The sequence below is a fragment of the Leiobunum rupestre genome, chromosome 10 (genome assembly GCF_980474605.1).
Source record: "Leiobunum rupestre chromosome 10, qqLeiRupe1.1.hap1, whole genome shotgun sequence".
Lineage (NCBI taxonomy): Eukaryota > Metazoa > Arthropoda > Arachnida > Opiliones > Sclerosomatidae > Leiobunum > Leiobunum rupestre.
Genome location: NC_143393.1, coordinates 49,087,474 through 49,110,034, shown reverse-complemented (window position 1 = coordinate 49,110,034; position 22,561 = coordinate 49,087,474). Strand labels below are relative to the sequence as shown.

Here is a 22,561-nt window from a genome sequence, read left to right as displayed (position 1 = left end):
GTTCATGAAGTGAAATCTGCTCCACCCCAGTACCTATTCTCATTAGGATCATGCCTTTGGAGAAAAACAAAGCTACGAAAAAGCTATAAATAAGAATAAAAACGTCAAGAGCCTCTCTGAAAACTGTACAATTTATTAAATGACCCAATATTAATATTTACACTAAATTTGCAAATAATTTATAAATAATGAATTTCTAGTAACTTTCTATTCTTCTTACCCTCTGTCGCATATTACTTCAACAACCTGGAAAAATGAAGCAACACAATGAAACTATTTTCATATACTGCAAATATTAAAAAGTACACTTACACTCGGTTCCATCATAACAGAAGCATCAATGCATCTATTAATCGCGCTGCCAACGATTTCATCCAACAGAATGTGAACCAAACTAAAGCAGTGAAATTAAATGTAGCTATTGCGTGCGAATAAATTAAAAATATGAAAGATGTAATTACTTTTCATCAGAAACAAATCGCCAAAGGTAAAGTTGAAGATAATGCGTATCAACCTGTACTTGTTGAAGTCCATTGCGGCTAAATGTTCTTAACCGAACACACTCCAGGAATGTCTAAAAATTCATTAAATTATATGTTACAAATCTATTCCCATGAGTCATTTTATCCTAACATCGTTGGCCAAGAGTTTCTGAACCGTTTGTAAAATACATTTTTTTTAAATCACAGGGCTAAATTTCTTCCTCTATGGTCAAATAACATTGGTGACAAAAACCTTTCTCACTATGAACACAATTGTACCACTAGAAGAGAAATCTGCAAATACATTCAATGAAACAAAGCCCTTAAGAGATTCGCTTATAATACTTTTATTTACGCTAGATGGTGCCAATTTAAACTTTTACGGCGGAAAGGGAATATATACTATTAAAAACACACTTATATGTAAAAAATAAACAAAGTTCAATTGAGGAATTTGAGATAACAAGAAAAGGAGTTTTCTGGTTTTTAGATAATAAACAGTAATAAAATAAATTCCAACAGCTTCTTGGCCTTGGAAAGTTATTCAAGTTGGGGTAGGAAAAGAGGGAGACTGCGTGGCTGCAGCCCTCACAGAATTCTATAGTCAATGGGACCATTTCTAACCTTTTTACACCATTCCAGGGGAATAAGGGATTTGTGTATTCTATTTTCACATTTTGCGACGACTCATGTGATTAAGTCGAAACATAGGTAGTGTTATAATAAAGGTTCTAAAATAATAAAAAAAACACTTATTTAAAAACTTAGTTTCCCACCCACAGTGGCTTAGCCAGAAATTCATCAAGGGGGGGGGGGTCAAAGTGTGTGAATGTTAAGAGGGGGGTCGAGAAGGGGGTGGGAATTTAGTACAGTCAAAGGTAGGCCCAAGGGGAGGGTCTGGACCTGAAACCCCTCCCCCCCTGTCTACGCCACTGCCCACCCATTCGCGAGCTGATACAATAAGTGGTTTTTTAATTATTTTATATTATTCCATGTACGGGTTTTCTCTTGATTGTTGAATTTGTACTCAGTCAGCTGCTAAGCCGGCTGCACACATGTGATGCAAAGCGAGCAACGCAGCGTAAAAATAAAAAAAATTCAAATTTTGCACTTTTTGTATGCACAAAATTGGTTTTTTGAAACAATGCATGCGTGCATGCTCAAAATTCGCTTACGAGCTTTATTCGTGCATCTGGATTTAGGCTTAGAGCCTTGGCATATTTTGCAATTTTCAAAAACAATAAGTAAAATTAAAACTGTAAAGCTAAATATTTCAAATTATTTCATATTCCAGATACTATTTGGTATTTGAACAGTTATCTGGCCCTGGTTTTGTTTTTTCCATTGCAAAACATTCTACAATATTTGATTTGGTATTTGAAGTGAATAAAAATATTTCATATTCAAATTGGTCCCAATTAAAAAGGTATTTTCACATCTTTAAAATTTAAAGTAATAAATCTCTCCTCTTAATAAGACTTGGAAAAAACCTTAAATTTGTAAAAAGGTAAGCTCATGTGAATAAGTGAGTGCTCCCTCAAAGTTGAAAGCTACTACAAATTATTCTAAGAGCAATTTCTTTTTAAGTAACAATCAGCTAGGCACCACCTTAGGCCCAAGTCACCTAGCAACTTATTAAGCCTTTAAACAGGTTACCAGGTTACAATGCGTAGGAGGGTGGTAGCAAGCCCTACATACCATGCGAGCCAACAGCTCCTTACACTAACTATTACTGTTAACCTCTACAAATTTTTATGGAAGGGGAAACCGAAGAAATCGTGGGAAAACCCCTTAAATCAGCGGGGAGAGAATTTACAAAGTCAATGCAGAAGGAGTACTTCTGAGTTTTCACCCAGTGCCACAAGTTGGGATCGAACTCTGCTCCTCTTGCTGCGAGGCGAAAGCGCTAACCACTCTGCCACCCCACCTTTCTTCGAAGATGTTGATGTTGCCATGTGCTAGTGGGAAAACTACATCCTAGCCGTATTAAGGCCTGAGCAAGGGCCCACAAGGATAGTAATTCTATTGGTATTTTATATTTGGCGTTAATAGAGTCAAAAAGTAATATTTTTATGGGCTCCAAATTCTACTTTGCACAGGCACCCAATAGTGTTAATCTTTCCCGGTCTCTCAGACCATTTTGTTTTGGATCGGAGCTAATTAGACCTTAGCACAAGTTTAAACAATGATCAATATATATAAACAGCTTATAAAGTTTATACTGTTAAACCATCTTTCATAATATGGATACACGTAATTATTGCAATTTTTAACTGTTAACAAAGCAGACCATTTAGCAGCGGTTTTACAACACCGGTGGCAGCTAGCAATTATTGAGCCAATTGCTCTGCTTCCAGCTAGAGCTATATCTTTTTCTGAAAAAAGAACGAAAATACCCTGGAAGAAATCGCTCTTAAATCACTTAGTCTAACTTTGAGGGACCTTTATTATTACCTTATGACAGAAGGAATGTGTCATTTTATAATTACCTTTAAGCTTATTTTAATGATACCAGTCATAACAGAGACTTTGGAGAATTCAATTTTTCCAAAAATTTCAATCTTCTCAGAAAACAGTTTTTGAATATTGCTGATAAGACTGTTTTCAGCGCTTGGCGCATATGAACTCCAATTAGAGCGTCCAACAATAGCACTTTGCTGTCGAGTACTGCTGTAAGGGTACGTTCGTCTGCTGGAATCAGAACTTCTCTCTTTACGCGCTCCTTCCTCATAGAGTTGCCCAACTTGGGAATCTACTGCAGTAACATCTTCAATAACCCTTTTCATGACAGCTCTAACGTTTCTAGGTTCAATGCTGCTCATCCAATCGCGAGTTTCTACACTCTTCCTCAACATCTGAGATATAGAAGAGCCTTGAAGACGAACAAAACTACTCAACAGAGCCTAGAATTGAATTTTTTATATAAAGCCTTGTCTAAAGAATCAAAAATTGCTAAAACAACTCACTTGAGCACATTCTTTCGCTTCTATACATAGAACGTTGGAAGATGTTGAACTAGTTAATGGTGTTCCATATTCCATTGGAAATTGTTCCTCAAGTATTGAAAACTGTTAAGAAAAATATTTGAAAGTTAAAGAAAAATTTACTTTTAGGTATTTGAGCCTTGTGTATGAAAAATTGGTCATCTAATTTGAGGTAACACCCTATGAAAGTTTAGTAACAGTGTAAGAAGCAAAGTTGCAATGCTAATAGGTCCTCTTAGCTATTAATCGTATCAGTTCCAGTTCAATTTTTTGATGGCTAAAAACTTAAACTTATCAACACAGCTGGATTGTAAACTATGACATTAGTATTATTATTATTATGAGACTTCATACTTTTTTAACGTTAATATTCTTACCCAACCTTTTTTTACAGCGGCACTCCTAACCAGAAGAACCATTGGAATGACAAAATTTTTGTTCCATTAATTGCTCTTTTCCAACGTTGATAGATAGATGTTCTTTTTTTTGTTCTACATTTTTCCTTGGAGATTTGAAAAATTGTTTGGTTGGTGCGTAAATTGAGATTGAAACTACTTTTGTTTTCATTCCATTTCAAATTTTCTAATACATTCTGAACAGTGATTGCCATATTGGAAGGTAAAACAGAAGGAAAAAATGTTTTTCAACATTTAAGAAACTTTATTTTTTTTCAAAGCTGGGTGTTATATTGTCATATATATTATCATAACGTCATATTGTATCATAACGTCATATTGTTATTATCAGTCCTTTAGTTAGACACTAGGGGGCAACACACCCCAGGTGATCACATGTAGATTAACCAGTCATGTTATGTAGACAAGAGATTACAGTTCGTTCCTGATATGTGGTTTGACTAATTAAAGTATTTAATGTAATTCTAACGGAATGTTTAATACAATACAACATGGTGTCAGAAGTCACAACGAACCCAAGGTATTAGACTGTTTCATCAACGTTATTTTCTTTTCTGACGATCATATTATAATAATCGGGCCTTGCCGAGTTTAAGCCTTGGTGATGGCGACTGCTGTTCTTAAATATCCTGAACATTTTATACCTGGCTCCAATCCAGCTGAAGCATGGCGATTTTACAAGGAACGATTCGAGATTTTCATAGCTGCTGCGCAAATGGCGGGTGAGGACCAAGCGCAACAACGACGGAATATATTTTTGCATGTATTAGGCCCTGAAGGCTTAAAAATTTACAAGACACTTCCTTTTGCCCAAGCCCCTGCAGACAGAACATTAGCAGACATCTTTGCTGCTTTTGATTTATATTACAAGCCCTATTACAATGTGACCTATGCTCGTTACAAATTTTTAACTACCCGACAGCTTCCACAACAACCTTTTGATAATTTTCTATTGCAATTACAATCCCAAGCTGATAACTGTGATTGGGGTGATCTGAAAGAATCTATTATTGCCACAGTTATAACTATTGGAATAACAAATACTGAGGTACGGAAGACGTTACTACTCAAGCCTACGTTGACATTGCAACAAGCTGTTTCCATGTGCCAAATGGATGAAACTGCCAATAAACAGTCGATGTACATTGCTACAACTGTCACTCTAACAGACGAGACACCGACAGCCACTGTACATGCTATTCGTAGACAATCTTACCAACGAGGTGCCACTAATCACAACACCTATCCTCGTCAAGACCCATACAGACCTCGTGCCAACAGTGACAATACACTTACTTCCACATGGCACCGTTCTGACCGCTCGTCACGCAACGACCCTACTACTACCAAATGTTCACGTTGTGACCACCCTCACGGATTTCAACAGACTTGTCCAGCTCAAGGTAGCCGATGCAGAGGCTGTGGAGGTCTAAACCACTTCATGGTTAAATGTCGCTCCGTCAATTCTTTAGAACAATATCTACCACAAGATTCATCTCATCATCCACCCTCGCAACACTCACGCTCACCTGAATATTACCAGCAATTGGACTACATGTCATCCCAACCACAATCTGGCCATACAAACTACAATCAGTTCCCAGACGACCCGATGTTACATCTATATGCGTTAACAGTGCACTCTATAATGCCACGAACCAGATATATGGCTTGCTCAGTTAAAGGTAGACAATCAATCCATTAAATTTAAGATTGATACAGGAGCTCAAGTAAATGTGCTACCCCAAACAATATTCCGTACATTATTTTCTGGCTACAAGATCCAGACATCCAAACATATAGTTAAGGCATATTCGGGCCATAATCTTGCAGTTTTGGGCACCGTGACTTTGCAGTGTGCTTCAGCTACCGCTATAGCCCCAACTCTATTTTATGTTATTCAGCAAGACAATGTACCTATAATAGGGGGAGCAACTGCCCTCCAACTTGGACTCATCGCACGATTACAAAATAATGTACCGCACATAGGCACCTCTACTATAGCTGCGGTACGGATGCAACCCGGAAGTACAATTCTTACTACAGCCCAGAAAACCCTGGATATCTCTAAGGACATACAATACAAGTTTCCCACTCCACAACAAATTATAGATCAGTATCAAGATTGTTTTGATGCCATGGGCAAGTTACCTGGTCAGCATTCCATTCTCCTCAAACCTGGTGCAAGACCATACATCTCACCACCACATTACATTCCAATACAACTTAAATCTAAAGTCAAGACGGAATTGGCCCGGATGGAAAAATTGGGTGTTATAGAACCAGTCATCGAACCTACTGCCTGGGTACATCCGATTGTTATTGTTCGTAAACCTAATGGGGAGGTCCGTATTTGTCTGGATCCCAGGAGACTTAACGAAAATTTGTTATGAGAACATTATCAAATGCCAACGGCACAAGAGATTTTCGCACAATTGCATACTGCGAAAATATTTACGGTTTAGGATGCCAAAAGTGCCTTTTGACAAATTGAATTAGACGAAGCCAGCTCATACCTCTGCACTTTTAGTACCCCATTCGGACGATTTCGATTCAAACGCCTACCATATGGAATAGCTTCGGCATCAGAAATTTTTCAGCGCACCATGAACCCCATTTTCGCTGACATCCCCAAAACTCATATTTCAACAGATGATTTCTTGATGCACGCTGTCTCAATTCCTGAACATACAAAATTTTGAAGGCAGTACTCTAACGTGCCCGCAGTACTGGTCTAAAATTTAGTACCAGTAAAATTCAATTAGCGGTAAAACAAATTTCGTATTTGGGTCATATCATCTCTGAGCATGGCATACATCCAAACCCCGAGAAAATACAGGCCATACGAGAAATGCCAGCACCAAAAGATAAGACCGAATTAAGACGTTTTTTGGGAATGCTAAACTTTCTATCACAGTTCATCCCAGACTACTCAGAAAGAACCAACACTCTGCGTCAACTTCTAAAACACACAACTGAGTTCCAATGGGACCAAAACTACCAACAAGAATATGACCTTCTAAAAGAAGTAATAACCAAGGCGCCAGTGCTAGCTTTTTATGATCCCAATGCACCAACGGTTATTTCAGTAGATGCCAGTCAACATGGTATAGGAGCGGTTCTACTTTAAAATAACAGACCCGTTGAGTATGCTTCTATGACTCTGACCTCAACACAAAGACAATACGCCCAGATTGAAAAAGAACTCCTGGATGTCACTTACTCCTGCAAACATTTTGAATTTTACATAGCAACTTCCACAGTTACTGTACAAACGGACCACAAGCCACTTCTAGCGGTTACTAGGTAACCTTATTGTCACCACGACTTCAGAGACTATCACTGGAATTGGTGAGATATAACCCAAAATTAATCTACATTCCTGGGTCCCAACTGCATATAGCTGACACATTGTCACGAGCGCCTTTACCACAAGTCACCATAAACACAGACCATTTGGAAGGCCCTTATGCTACTGTGTATGCTTTAACTACATTCTCGGATGATAGAAAAGAAAAACTGAACGCAGCCACTCAACGTGATCCAGTCTTACAGCTAGTAAAGCAGTACACATTAGAAGGATGGCCAAAATGCTATAACAAGATTTCAAACAATGAAGTAAAATTATATTGGCCCCTGCAAGAAATACAAGAAAATGAAGGTTTATTGTATCGAAGCAACTGTTTAATAATTCCTACAGAATTAAGAAACAATACTATGGCTCAGATTCACGGGGCACATCAAGGCATAACAGCCTGCTTAGTAAAAGCACGTAAGAATGTATATTGGCCCAACATGACTAGGGACAACACGAAATATGTCTCGACCTGCCCAACATGTTGTCAACGAAGTTCTGCTAATATTCCGAATTCCTTTCACCCTCACGATATACCGCCCTTGCCGTGGCACACAGTAGGGACAGACTTGTTCAAACATAAGTCAAGACATGTAATCTTATTGGTGGATTACTATTCCAAATACGTGGAGGCACAAGAATTATCGAGTACCAATGCAGAAGCAATAATAAAGTTCATGGTCCCGCATTTTTCCAGACATGGCATACCACAGCGTCTGATCTCGGATAACGGCCCACCATATAACTCTTACATGTTCTCCACATTTTTGAAGAAATGGGGCGTTAAACATGTGACGTCTAGTCCCTATTTCCCCCAAAGTAACGGATTATCAGAGCGTACAGTCCAGACTCTCAAGAACCTCATGAGCAAGGCTGAAGAAGAAGGAAAGGACTTAAATTACGTCCTAATGGAATATAGAACTACACCTCAGCTACCATTGCCAAGTCCAAGTGAAATGTTAATGGGGAGAAACATCCGCACCCCACTTACCATAAACGATGTTACCCTTAAACCATATTACCCGACAAGACAAATAAAGAATGTACTACAACAAAGAAAACAAAATATGGTCAACCAAGCCAACCGTCGCCCTCACAAACCATTAAGAAAACTTCACATAAATGAGAAAGTATGGTACTATGTAGCAATGCGACAATGGTTACCAGCAATAGTCATAGATATTGATAGTAATCCAGAATCGTACATTATAAAAACTGAAAAGAATCAAATATTCAGAAGAACTCGTACACATCTTCGACCTCGACAAACACAATATGTGATAAAAGTGGAAGAACACCATAGAAAACCTGATCATGATAGGAAGACAATCGCCTTACCAAAGTATTGTAATAAACATATGGAGGAACAAGCATCAACGTTCCCCATACAACCGGTTCAGTCTCAAGACACACGATCAAGAAGTCAACATGGAAGAAAAGACCAGGAGGAAATATCTCAGACTTTTGAAGCCCAGAAAGAAATGTTTCAAACCCCCAAAAATTCCCCAAATCAAATGGAGAAAACAACAAAACAACAAGATGAACTATCAAAGGGAGGCAAAGGTGATTTTCATTTGCACTATTGGCCTCAACATTCAAGTACCGTGCTTCAGAGGCCACCAACCCCAAGGCGATCAATAGCACCATCATCGTTCCCAATCCATCCAGAAACATGTCTAAATTTAACATCGGTATTACCCCCATTTTCAACTAGTCCTCCAAAGATGAATACAAGTGAAACAACATCGCAAAACACCAGGAACAACGTGCAGACGAGATCATCTAGAGGCCGAATCTTGAAACCAACAAAACAATTCTCACCAAGTTAAATAATAAATTTAACAATTAACTTTAAAAAAAAAGAAACAAAGTTGTTATATTGTCATATATATTATCATAACGTCATATTGTTATTATCAGTTCTTTAGTTAGACACCAGGGGGCAACACACCCCAGGTGATCACATGTAGATTAACCAGTCATGTTATGTAGACAAGAGATTACAGTTCGTTCCTGATATGTGGTTTGACTAATTAAAGTATTTAATGTAATTCTAACGGAATGTTTAATACAATACAACACTGGGTATTCCAGTTCTATCCCTATTCTGCTTCTCCTCCATGGCAGGAGACAAGTTAGTATGAAAACCAATACCCTCCAAAAAGTTTCTTCCACCACATACCACTTACCAAGTAAGCAATTGTGGCATTCTCCATATCCAAACAAAACCTTGATAACAACAGCAGAAGACTTCCAGATGGACTTGCGGCTTTATCATTGGAGCATTTGGTGGCTTCCTACGTAAATAGTCATAAGGTTTTAGTATGTAAATTTCACTTTATAAATTTAAATTATACATACTAAAACTGAGGAATGTATGTATTGGAGAAAAGCAACAAGAACATCTTCTCGTACGTGAATATGACAGAAAGGTTCCTGGAAGTTGCTTTTCGTGGCAAATGTTATATCAGGTTCAATGAAAGCCTTCAAAACAAAATTCAATAATTAGTAGAAATAAGAGCAATATATTATAACAGTAAACTTATAAAAATTACTTTTAAGCTGTCAAAAGCTCGTTTCACTTGTTCACAAATGGAATCTTTCATTGTTTTCAAAAGTTCTGGAAGAATATTTCCAGAACTATTGTACAATGAGCTTCCCAATGATGACGTTGTATTACTTGATGAAGACGCCAAACTCTGCCTGATGTCAGTCATGCAAGCTGAGAAATGTTTTCGTAATTGAGACAAAGTTTGCTGACATTTAGAGCGTGCTGCTTCACAAACAATCTCCATTCCTTGCCTGGAAAAATTATAGAAAATATTATAACTATGGCAATAAATCTGTATAATAACAGGATACTAACTTCGAAAAATCAGCATCAGGCATGAGCTTCATAACAGCTTGAAGTCGTCTGTGGAATCTATCTAGGGCTCTAACCAACACAGAGCTGTCTCTGTCTTCGCTCTAATAAGAAAACAGCTTTAAACTTCGTTTATGGGAGTGTACTACTCTAGAACTTATTTGTTAGGTGTGATTACCATGGAGAGATCTGTATTAAGTAGGACGTTTAGTTATGGATCAAAATAAATTTTTTGGCAATAGGAATGCTGTTAAAAATTCTGACTAAGGGGATTTATTTCAAGAAGATTCTGCTAATCAATCCACTGTATACATTTAGGGGGAAAATCTTATCGTACCATACTGAAGTGCAGATTTGGCCAAGTATGAAATGTAGATTTAAAATCAAATTTATACTATTCCCAATTTAAAAACAATTTACTCTCCTTAAGTTTGAAAATACATATATAATACTTTCAAAAGGAAATCAAGAGGTTACTATTAATTTTCATGTTTCAATACCCCAGCATAAAAAAAGTGCAATACTTACATCACTTATGAACCGCTTTTCAACGGCCTTGAAGTATCGTTGCATCAGCATCTCTACAAATGTGTGTAATTTTTCCGTGGCTATAGCATCCAAATCTTCACTAAAAACAAACCATTTTTATGTTTCGTAGTTTAAGATAAATGTAATAATTTTTTACTTTAAAAGTTCAAAATTTGGTTTCCTGTGAAGGAACATGTCCCCATATGAAGCTATAACTAAACATAAATTGCTCAGAAAATGGTTGCATCCGTAATCAACGTATTCTAAAACATCCTTAATTAGAAAAATTAAATTGAAATAAGTGGAAAACTAAAAAGGTAAAAATTGTAAAACTTGTACCATAGGTACGTTTCCATTGTCTGTTATACCCGGTTGGGTATTTTTTAGAAGCAACTGATTTTGCATTTCCAACTCTTCCAAATCCAAATTTATTTTTCTTTTAGCACTATAACAAAACCAATGATACATTTAGGACCTAATATTAATTAAATATCAATTCTAATAGTGATAAATTAAGTGCTGAAAACTCACTAAGAAAGAAATTCATCGCATAATTGATCTGCTGGTTCCTTAAGTTGAAGAAGCATATCAACGCAATCTGCCAACTCTTTTGGAGTTGCCTTAGAAAGGTAAAAAATGATTTGGTAGGACTTTAATTTTGAACACAATTTTCTATACCAAACATATTTAGCTGTCAATGATAAAATTTTTAAATTATATTTCGCCTTGAATTAATGTTTTATGTCTCGTTTTTAGTTTTTTTATCATGATTCAGTTTTTAAGAAGAATTTTTGTACACTTACAAGGAGACATCCCAAGGTATTTCTCCCCGATTTTTTTTCAAACTCAGGGGTTGAGTAGACCTTCATGTACCTTGAAAGCTCCTAAAGGGAAAAGTTTCGATGGCCATTTGTTTTGCCATGGCAACCAAAACCTTTTTTCGCAACTTAAGCTTAAACTTTCTCTAAGTAAAATAGCATGAAAAAATCATGGTTTGTAAACCCTTACCTAAGTTTTAATGATTTTACCCATTTTTATAGATTTTGCCCATTTTTCACCAAATTTACCCAATGGTTTTGCCATTTTTTTTTAAAGTCCCTTACAAACCGTGATTTTAACCTGCTATTTTATGTAGAGAAGTTTAAACTTAAGAAAAATATTTTTGGTTGGCATGGCAAAACAAATGGCCATTGAAACTTTTCCCTTTAGGAGCTTTCAAGGTACATGAAGGTCCACTTAATCCCAGAGTTTGAAAACAATCGAGGAGAAACACCCCGGCATGTCTCCTTGTTATTCTTGGGGTTAAAAATGGATTCAGTTGAATGAGGAAGATTTTTACTGCTACTGTGTTAAAGATAGCAATAAACAACACTAATGGGCTTTCCCACAACTATTTAAAAATGATATGCAACACATTATCAGTGGCACATATTAATTGAAACATGCCACATTGCATGCATTACTAGCCATTATTAAATAAAAGCGAGAAAACCCACTAGTGTTGTTTAGTGACCTTCACAAGACATGAAAAGTTTCCAGTCGTCAAAGCTTTTCAAAATCAATTTTCTAGGACGAGAAGAGGATAATTTAAAGCAGTCACTTGAAACACATTTTCCAATTTAATTTAAATTGTTATTTTCCTGATTATGAATGGCTAAATGCCCTAATTCATACAAGGAACCAAACAAAAGGGTTTCCACAAAGTATCAAACTTACATCTTTGGAATGGAACTGCTGACGTAATTTTAGCTTTAACTCTTGGACAATCGTTTCACAATCTTCTTGAATGCCTCTAAATGATGGCATGTGCTCATACTGAACCAAAACTTGTTCAGAACGTAAATAGTACCTAATTGGAGGAATATGGTAATTTTTTTAAAAAATGCCAATACTGTGCGAAACTTACTTTACAGCCTGGCTATAATTTTCACTCTCTAAAGCTTGCTTCAATCGTGGCGGAAGCTCAAAAAGGAACTGTAACTTTTTCAATAGACTGTGTGTACCAGAAAGTTTAGAGATAATCTCCCTCCGTCCTTGAAGAGTGGTTGATATTTTCCCACTGAATTCTGTTATAGAAGACATGTTTTTGGCTAAAAGATCCATTTCCTCTTCCATTTTCTTAAAATCATGTTTCATCTGTAATTATAATTCATAATTACAATTTGTCCTACATGCAATGATTACTTTTGTAACTTATAACCTAAGAATCTGTTAGTTAAATTCAAAATATCGATCACCAATTTAATAAAAATATCGATCACCAATTTAAAATATCGATCACCAATTTAAAAACATCGGTGATCTATTTGAGTAAAAATATCGGTGATCTATTTGAGTAAAAATATCGGTGATCTATTTGAGTAAAAATATCAATCATCAATTTGAGTAAAAATATCAATCATCAATTTGATTAAAAATATCAATCATCAATTTGATTCCAAGTATCGGTCATCAATTTGATTCCAAGTATCGGTCGCATCAATTTGATTCCAAATATCGGTCGCATCAATTTGATTCCAAATATCGGTCGCATCAATTTGATTCCAAATATCGGTCGCATCAATTTGATTCCAAATATCGGTCGCATCAATTTGATTCCAAATATCGGTCGCATCAATTTGATTCCAAATATCGGTCGCATCAATTTGATTCCAAATATATCGGTCATCAATTTGATTCCAAATATATCGGTCATCAATTTGATTCCAAATATATCGGTCATCAATTTGATTCCAAATATATCGGTCATCAATTTGATTCCAAATATCGTTCATCAATTTGATTCCAAATATCGGTCATCAATTTGATTCCAAATATCGGTCATCAATTTGATTCCAAATATCGGTCATCAATTTGATTCCAAATATCGGTCATCAATTTGATTCCAAATATCGGTCATCAATTTGATTCCAAATATCGGTCATCAATTTGATTCCAAATATCGGTCATCAATTTGATTCCAAATATCGGTCATCAATTTGATTCCAAACATCGGTCATCAATTTGATTCCAAACATCGGTCATCAATTTGATTCCAAACATCGGTCATCAATTTGATTCCAAACATCGGTCATCAATTTGATTCCAAACATCGGTCATCAATTTGATTCCAAATATCGGTCATCAATTTGATTCCAAATATCGGTCATCAATTTGATTCCAAATATCGGTCATCAATTTGATTCCAAATATCGGTCATCAATTTGATTCCAAATATCGGTCATCAATTTGATTCCAAATATCGGTCATCAATTTGATTCCAAATATCGGTCATCAATTTGATTCCAAATATCGGTCATCAATTTGATTCCAAATATATCGGTCATCAATTTGATTCCAAATATATCGGTCATCAATTTGATTCCAAATATATCGGTCATCAATTTGATTCCAAATATATCGGTCATCAATTTGATTCCAAATATCGTTCATCAATTTGATTCCAAATATCGGTCATCAATTTGATTCCAAATATCGGTCATCAATTTGATTCCAAATATCGGTCATCAATTTGATTCCAAATATCGGTCATCAATTTGATTCCAAATATCGGTCATCAATTTGATTCCAAATATCGGTCATCAATTTGATTCCAAACATCGGTCATCAATTTGATTCCAAATATCGGTCATCAATTTGATTCCAAATATCGGTCATCAATTTGATTCCAAATATCGGTCATCAATTTGATTCCAAATATCGGTCATCAATTTGATTCCAAATATCGGTCATCAATTTGATTCCAAATATTGGTCATCAATTTGATTCCAATATCGGTCATCAATTTGATTCCAAATATCGGTCATCAATTTGATTCCAAATATCGGTCATCAATTTGATTCCAAATATCGGTCATCAATTTGATTCCAAATATCGGTCATCAATTTGATTCCAAATATCGGTCATCAATTTGATTCCAAATATCGGTCATCAATTTGATTCCAAACATCGGTCATCAATTTGATTCCAAATATCGGTCATCAATTTGATTCCAAATATCGGTCATCAATTTGATTCCAAATATCGGTCATCAATTTGATTCCAAATATCGGTCATCAATTTGATTCCAAATATCGGTCATCAATTTGATTCCAAATATCGGTCATCAATTTGATTCCAATATCGGTCATCAATTTGATTCCAAATATCGGTCATCAATTTGATTCCAAATATCGGTCATCAATTTGATTCCAAATATCGGTCATCAATTTGATTCCAAATATCGGTCATCAATTTGATTCCAAATATCGGTCATCAATTTGATTCCAAATATCGGTCATCAATTTGATTCCAAATATCGGTCATCAATTTGATTCCAAATATCGGTCATCAATTTAAGTAAAAATATCGGTCATCAATTTAAGTAAAAATATCGGTCATCAATTTAAGTAAAAATATCGGTGATCTATTTGAGTAAAAATATCAATCATCAATTTGATTAAAAATATCAATCATCAATTTGATTAAAAATATCAATCATCAATTTGATTAAAAATATCAATCATCAATTTGATTAAAAATATCAATCATCAATTTGATTAAAAATATCAATCATCAATTTGATTCCAAGTATCGGTCATCAATTTCATTCCAAGTATCGGTCATCAATTTGATTCCAAATATCGGTCATCAATTTGATTCCAAATATCGGTCATCAATTTGATTCCAAATATCGGTCATCAATTTGATTCCAAATATCGGTCATCAATTTGATTCCAAATATCGGTCATCAATTTGATTCCAAATATCGGTCATCAATTTGATTCCAAATATCGGTCATCAATTTGATTCCAAATATCGGTCATCAATTTGATTCCAAATATCGGTCATCAATTTGATTCCAAATATCGGTCATCAATTTGATTCCAAATATCGGTCATCAATTTGATTCCAAATATCGGTCATCAATTTGATTCCAAATATCGGTCATCAATTTGATTCCAAATATCGGTCATCAATTTGATTCCAAACATCGGTCATCAATTTGATTCCAAACATCGGTCATCAATTTGATTCCAAACATCGGTCATCAATTTGATTCCAAACATCGGTCATCAATTTGATTCCAAACATCGGTCATCAATTTGATTCCAAATATCGGTCATCAATTTGATTCCAAACATCGGTCATCAATTTGATTCCAAACATCGGTCATCAATTTGATTCCAAACATCGGTCATCAATTTGATTCCAAACATCGGTCATCAATTTGATTCCAAACATCGGTCATCAATTTGATTCCAAACATCGGTCATCAATTTGATTCCAAACATCGGTCATCAATTTGATTCCAAATATCGGTCATCAATTTGATTCCAAATATCGGTCATCAATTTGATTCCAAATATCGGTCATCAATTTGATTCCAAATATCGGTCATCAATTTGATTCCAAATATCGGTCATCAATTTGATTCCAAATATCGGTCATCAATTTGATTCCAAATATCGGTCATCAATTTGATTCCAAATATCGGTCATCAATTTGATTCCAAATATCGGTCATCAATTTGATTCCAAATATCGGTCATCAATTTAAGTAAAAATATCGGTCATCAATTTAAGTAAAAATATCGGTGATCAATTTAAGTAAAAATATCGGTGATCTATTTGAGTAAAAATATCAATCATCAATTTGATTAAAAATATCAATCATCAATTTGATTAAAAATATCAATCATCAATTTGATTCCAAGTATCGGTCATCAATTTGATTCCAAGTATCGGTCATCAATTTGATTCCAAGTATCGGTCATCAATTTGATTCCAAATATCGGTCATCAATTTGATTCCAAATATCGGTCATCAATTTGATTCCAAATATCGGTCATCAATTTGATTCCAAATATCGGTCATCAATTTGATTCCAAATATCGGTCATCAATTTGATTCCAAATATCGGTCATCAATTTGATTCCAAATATCGGTCATCAATTTGATTCCAAATATCGGTCATCAATTTGATTCCAAATATCGGTCATCAATTTGATTCCAAATATCGGTCATCAATTTGATTCCAAATATCGGTCATCAATTTGATTCCAAATATCGGTCATCAATTTGATTCCAAATATCGGTCATCAATTTGATTCCAAATATCGGTCATCAATTTGATTCCAAATATCGGTCATCAATTTGATTCCAAATATCGGTCATCAATTTGATTCCAAATATCGGTCATCAATTTGATTCCAAATATCGGTCATCAATTTGATTCCAAATATCGGTCATCAATTTGATTCCAAATATCGGTCATCAATTTGATTCCAAATATCGGTCATCAATTTGATTCCAAATATCGGTCATCAATTTGATTCCAAATATCGGTCATCAATTTGATTCCAAATATCGGTCATCAATTTGATTCCAAATATCGGTCATCAATTTGATTCCAAATATCGGTCATCAATTTGATTCCAAATATCGGTCATCAATTTGATTCCAAACATCGGTCATCAATTTGATTCCAAACATCGGTCATCAATTTGATTCCAAACATCGGTCATCAATTTGATTCCAAATATCGGTCATCAATTTGATTCCAAATATCGGTCATCAATTTGATTCCAAATATCGGTCATCAATTTGATTCCAAATATCGGTCATCAATTTGATTCCAAATATCGGTCATCAATTTGATTCCAAATATCGGTCATCAATTTGATTCCAAATATCGGTCATCAATTTGATTCCAAATATCGGTCATCAATTTGATTCCAAATATCGGTCATCAATTTGATTCCAAATATCGGTCATCAATTTGATTCCAAATATCGGTCATCAATTTGATTCCAAATATCGGTCATCAATTTGATTCCAAATATCGGTCATCAATTTAAGTAAAAATATCGGTCATCAATTTAAGTAAAAATATCGGTCATCAATTTAAGTAAAAATATCGGTGATCTATTTGAGTAAAAATATCAATCATCAATTTGATTAAAAATATCAATCATCAATTTGATTAAAAATATCAATCATCAATTTGATTAAAAATATCAATCATCAATTTGATTCCAAGTATCGGTCATCAATTTGATTCCAAGTATCGGTCATCAATTTGATTCCAAGTATCGGTCATCAATTTGATTCCAAGTATCGGTCATCAATTTGATTCCAAGTATCGGTCATCAATTTGATTCCAAGTATCGGTCATCAATTTGATTCCAAATATCGGTCATCAATTTGATTCCAAATATCGGTCATCAATTTGATTCCAAATATCGGTCATCAATTTGATTCCAAATATCAGTCATCAATTTGATTCCAAATATCGGTCATCAATTTGATTCCAAATATCGGTCATCAATTTGATTCCAAATATCGGTCATCAATTTGATTCCAAATATCGGTCATCAATTTGATTCCAAATATCGGTCATCAATTTGATTCCAAATATCGGTCATCAATTTGATTCCAAATATCGGTCATCAATTTGATTCCAAATATCGGTCATCAATTTGATTCCAAATATCGGTCATCAATTTGATTCCAAGTATCGGTCATCAATTTGATTCCAAATATCGGTCATCAATTTGATTCCAAATATCGGTCATCAATTTGATTCCAAATATCGGTCATCAATTTGATTCCAAATATCGGTCATCAATTTGATTCCAAATATCGGTCATCAATTTGATTCCAAATATCGGTCATCAATTTGATTCCAAATATCGGTCATCAATTTGATTCCAAATATCGGTCATCAATTTGATTCCAAATATCGGTCATCAATTTGATTCCAAATATCGGTCATCAATTTGATTCCAAACATCGGTCATCAATTTGATTCCAAACATCGGTCATCAATTTGATTCCAAACATCGGTCATCAATTTGATTCCAAATATCGGTCATCAATTTGATTCCAAATATCGGTCATCAATTTGATTCCAAATATCGGTCATCAATTTGATTCCAAATATCGGTCATCAATTTGATTCCAAATATCGGTCATCAATTTGATTCCAAATATCGGTCATCAATTTGATTCCAAATATCGGTCATCAATTTGATTCCAAATATCGGTCATCAATTTGATTCCAAATATCGGTCATCAATTTGATTCCAAATATCGGTCATCAATTTGATTCCAAATATCGGTCATCAATTTGATTCCAAATATCGGTCATCAATTTGATTCCAAATATCGGTCATCAATTTGATTCCAAATATCGGTCATCAATTTGATTCCAAATATCGGTCATCAATTTGATTCCAAATATCGGTCATCAATTTGATTCCAAATATCGGTCATCAATTTGATTCCAAATATCGGTCATCAATTTGTTCCATCAATTTGACCAAAAATATTGTTCCATCAATTTGACCAAAAATATTGTTCCATCAATTTGACCAAAAATATTGTTCATCAATTGCTCAATTTGATTCAAAATATCAATTTAATACCAAATATTTGTTACTGTTAAATTCAAAATATCTGCCAATTTAATACAAAATAATGGTTAGTAATTTTCAAAATATCTGTCAATTTAGAACAAAATATTTGTCAATTTAGAACAAAATATTTGCTAAATTCAAAATATCTGTTAATTTAATACAAAATAATTGTTTATGTTAAATTCAAAATATCTGTTAATTTAATACAAAATAACTGTTTATGTTGAATTCCAAATATCTGTCAATTTAATACAAAATAACGGTTTATGGTTAATTCAAAATATCTGTAAATTTAATAAAAAATATTTGTAATTTTAATGATTATGGATATGGAGCCAGAGCAAAAGAAAAGCAAAAAAACAACATACCTTTCTTATTGTATCTGTAGCACTAATGAATTTGTTGTAGTTTTCATACACCAGAGTTTGCATCTCACTGTCTAAACATTGTATTTGACGATAGATTTCAGTTTCTTTCTCCATAAGTTCCGTTAAACTGTACTCTTTGAGTAACTAGAAGCAAAGAGATTGTAAGGCAATATTAAATAATTCTGTGGGATTTCACAAACACTTCAATCTTCAATGTCAAACAAAGTATAGCGATAATTTAACATAAAAAAAATGTTTCTTGATAGTCAGCCAGATTTTGTACGTCTGTTTTTTGTTTGGGTATTGTTATTTACATTATAATGAGTCGATTCTGATTTTTCAATTTTACAACCCCCAATTTTTATACACACGCTGTTTCCATTTCTAATCTGTGCTTAAAAGCCATGGTCCAGTCTATACAATACTCCTTAATTCATATGAGGTGTTAAAACTGTCATTAAGACATGGAAACCAATTGGGTAACATGAATTATTAACAAACTTGGAAAATGTCAGATATTTTTTTAAACCTATAATTCAATAACTATGTCGCAACTATACTCTTATAATTTATGGGGCTAGCCATAACTTAATTTTAATAAAGATTAATGATAGGAGTAGAATTTCTGCCAAGCATTCAAGACATATTAATAGTGTTATGGCCAAGTAAAGGGTATTCTGATAACTTTAGAGGCTCTATCTTCTTTAATGTTAAAATTAATTAAACATTGATTAATGGCCAATTTAAAATACTTTCTAGCCACTACAACATCTGTAAATTTTGAGATAACATATGGAAAAATTTGACGATTTAATGGCTACTGTAAATTAGTATTTTTGATTTTGAATGTTTAATGAAGTCAGATTATAAGAGTGAAAGGCAATGATAAGGCTTATTGATCCATTAAACAGGGTACGTGTTATTTACCTTTAACTTGGATCAATTAATATATTAATGTACATTAATATATATATAATAGCATCATGGGTATTTCCCACCTCCCCACCTAATCAGTCCCACCTTTGCCACCCCAGCAAACCTAACAGAAGTTAACAATATAATTATTAATATAACAATTACTATAAACTCTGTAATATTAATAAAATTGAAGATAGCGTTTTAAACTTCATTAGGGCCATTGCGACCGATAGGGGTTTTTCTCGGGATAAAATAAAGTCTAATCGATAAACTTAAAAACAAAAAATTAACTTTAAACAATACCAAATTACAATTCGACATAAAAGATAAACCATGCATCGCGTTACCATTTTGTCCTATCGCACAAAAAATCGGCAATGTTTTTTCTAATTGTGGGTTTGTTCCCATTTTTAAACCGATTAATAAAATCGAGCAAAAATTGCCAAACTGTAAGGATAAAATTTACACATCAAAAAAGCGGGATTAACGAAATCAAATGTAAAAAATGTCCAATGAAATACATAGGGCAAACCAAATGTAGCTTGCATCAAGTCAGAGTAAATGAACACAGAGCAGACAATTGTTTAAATAGAAAACATAAAGCCATATATTCCCATCTTACAAAATGCAGTGGTCACTATGATTTTGATAATGTTAAATTATTAGCCGATTTGAAACATGCAACCGAACTTAATATTCGTGAATCTTTAGAAATTGAAAAAAAATCAAAAAACATTATCTATGTATAAATAAAGAAGAGGGTCTAAACTCTGGTATTGCTAAACAATATTTATCATGTTTCTTATAAGATCTTGGTTCAATCATGTGATCTCATCCAATATCGAGTTATCGATGGCGTAGCTCGAAAGTAACAATCAGTTTCGCACCTGACGACAACGTGAGTGAACGTCGAAACATGTAGTTCCTTTATTGTTTTAATAAAGTAACTTTTATTGTGTAAAAGTCTAATTTAAAAAAAAATATCTATAATATTATTTTGTCTTTAACGAAGTACTGTTTTCAAGTTACATTATGCTTGTACCTTCCCTAAATTGACTGATTGACTATACAATCTCTGAGTTGTTAAGGCTACCAGCTCCTAGCTCTTAAACAACAAGGAACCGAAAAAGTTATATTATACATTCTGGGAGGTCAGTTACCTTATTTAAAAACAAATCCGGATTAAAGTCAGGTCCATTAATGTTATATGGATCAAAGTTTTCCATTTCACTCTCCGATACTTTGTAATAATCCTTTAACATGGTACGCCTTTTTTGGCGATCTTCAGTGTCAAGACTAGCCATTTCTTCGTTATTTAATTAAGTAGAAATTACTCGTTAATCAGGAGCATTTAGAGTAATGAAAAGAGCTCATGACTTGGTTCGTTAGTACTTTAGCACATAATCATACGTTTCCAGATAGGATATTTAATGAATATATATATTTTATGACTTTACAAATTAACCTTAGTACGTTTAGCAGACGATTATTAAAACCATATTTTTTTATTTATTTTTAGATACACACACATCGGTGTCGACCCGAGGCCTTAGACACCAGCACACACACAATAACTGATTAATCAGGGTGAGATATGTGTAGCGGCCACGCCAACGAGGGGATACGTGGGGACAGGGGTGGGGACACCCGTGGCGGAAGTATCCCGACCACCCGTTGGGGGATTGGTGGTCGTCCTCACACGGCCTTCCACAAACTCTGCCTCCCAGACGCCTGGGATTACCGGAGTGAGCCACTACTCCAGGCATTAAAACCATATCAATATCATATTCATAATCAGCCTGGGAAATAACGGTGGTCAGGTGGTCAAAGACCAGTTTATTAATTGCTCAGACCAGTTTATTTGTTCAAAATTTGAGGGGTCAATGGTCACCGTGTCCAGTTTATTAATTCGAAATAATAGCTGAAAAATATTCGTGAGTTCTGAACCGTTCAACCAGTCCCCATGCGCACTATTCGGCAAAAAAAATTCTAGAACTACCCAAATGCAAACTATTCGCAGACAAGAACCTCTTGTTGAACCGTTCGGAACCGTTCTAAATAGTACCTGCTCAAGAGCAAGTACTGGCCGGAACTCAAGGTTGAAATCTCTAAAATTCGTCTGCACATCGGGCTGCGTACGTCAAATCGTACGATCCTAATTTGAATCACAACTATTCGTACAAAAGTTCTGAACTATCCAGAACTTTTGCGTGACGTCACAGCTCAGTCCTAGGCCGTTCTCTTAACGG

General features: G+C 34.6%; 1 protein-coding gene across 2 annotated transcripts; it reads right to left on the bottom strand.

The window, feature by feature from the left end:
- Positions 1 to 111: 111 nt before the first annotated feature.
- Positions 112 to 21,719, bottom strand: Vps51 (vacuolar protein sorting 51). 2 transcript variants are annotated; one of them, XM_090160354.1, is made up of 17 exons: positions 21,473 to 21,715; positions 19,395 to 19,538; positions 12,535 to 12,764; positions 12,345 to 12,477; positions 11,160 to 11,248; positions 10,968 to 11,073; positions 10,786 to 10,901; positions 10,629 to 10,728; positions 10,104 to 10,204; positions 9,793 to 10,039; positions 9,599 to 9,721; positions 9,427 to 9,534; positions 3,449 to 3,550; positions 2,972 to 3,385; positions 462 to 574; positions 313 to 394; positions 112 to 246 (listed from the first exon to the last, which is right to left on the bottom strand). In XM_090160354.1, exons 1-17 carry the CDS (start codon positions 21,614 to 21,616, stop codon positions 217 to 219), a joined length of 2,382 nt encoding a protein of 793 aa, XP_090016480.1. In that variant the 5' UTR covers positions 21,617 to 21,715; the 3' UTR covers positions 112 to 216. The 2 variants fall into 2 exon arrangements, with proteins under 2 accessions (XP_090016480.1, XP_090016481.1); XM_090160355.1 differs by lacking the exons at positions 112 to 246; positions 313 to 394; positions 462 to 574 and adding an exon at positions 1,931 to 2,879 and having other exon boundaries at positions 21,473 to 21,719.
- Between the last annotated feature and the right edge of the window lie 842 nt (positions 21,720 to 22,561).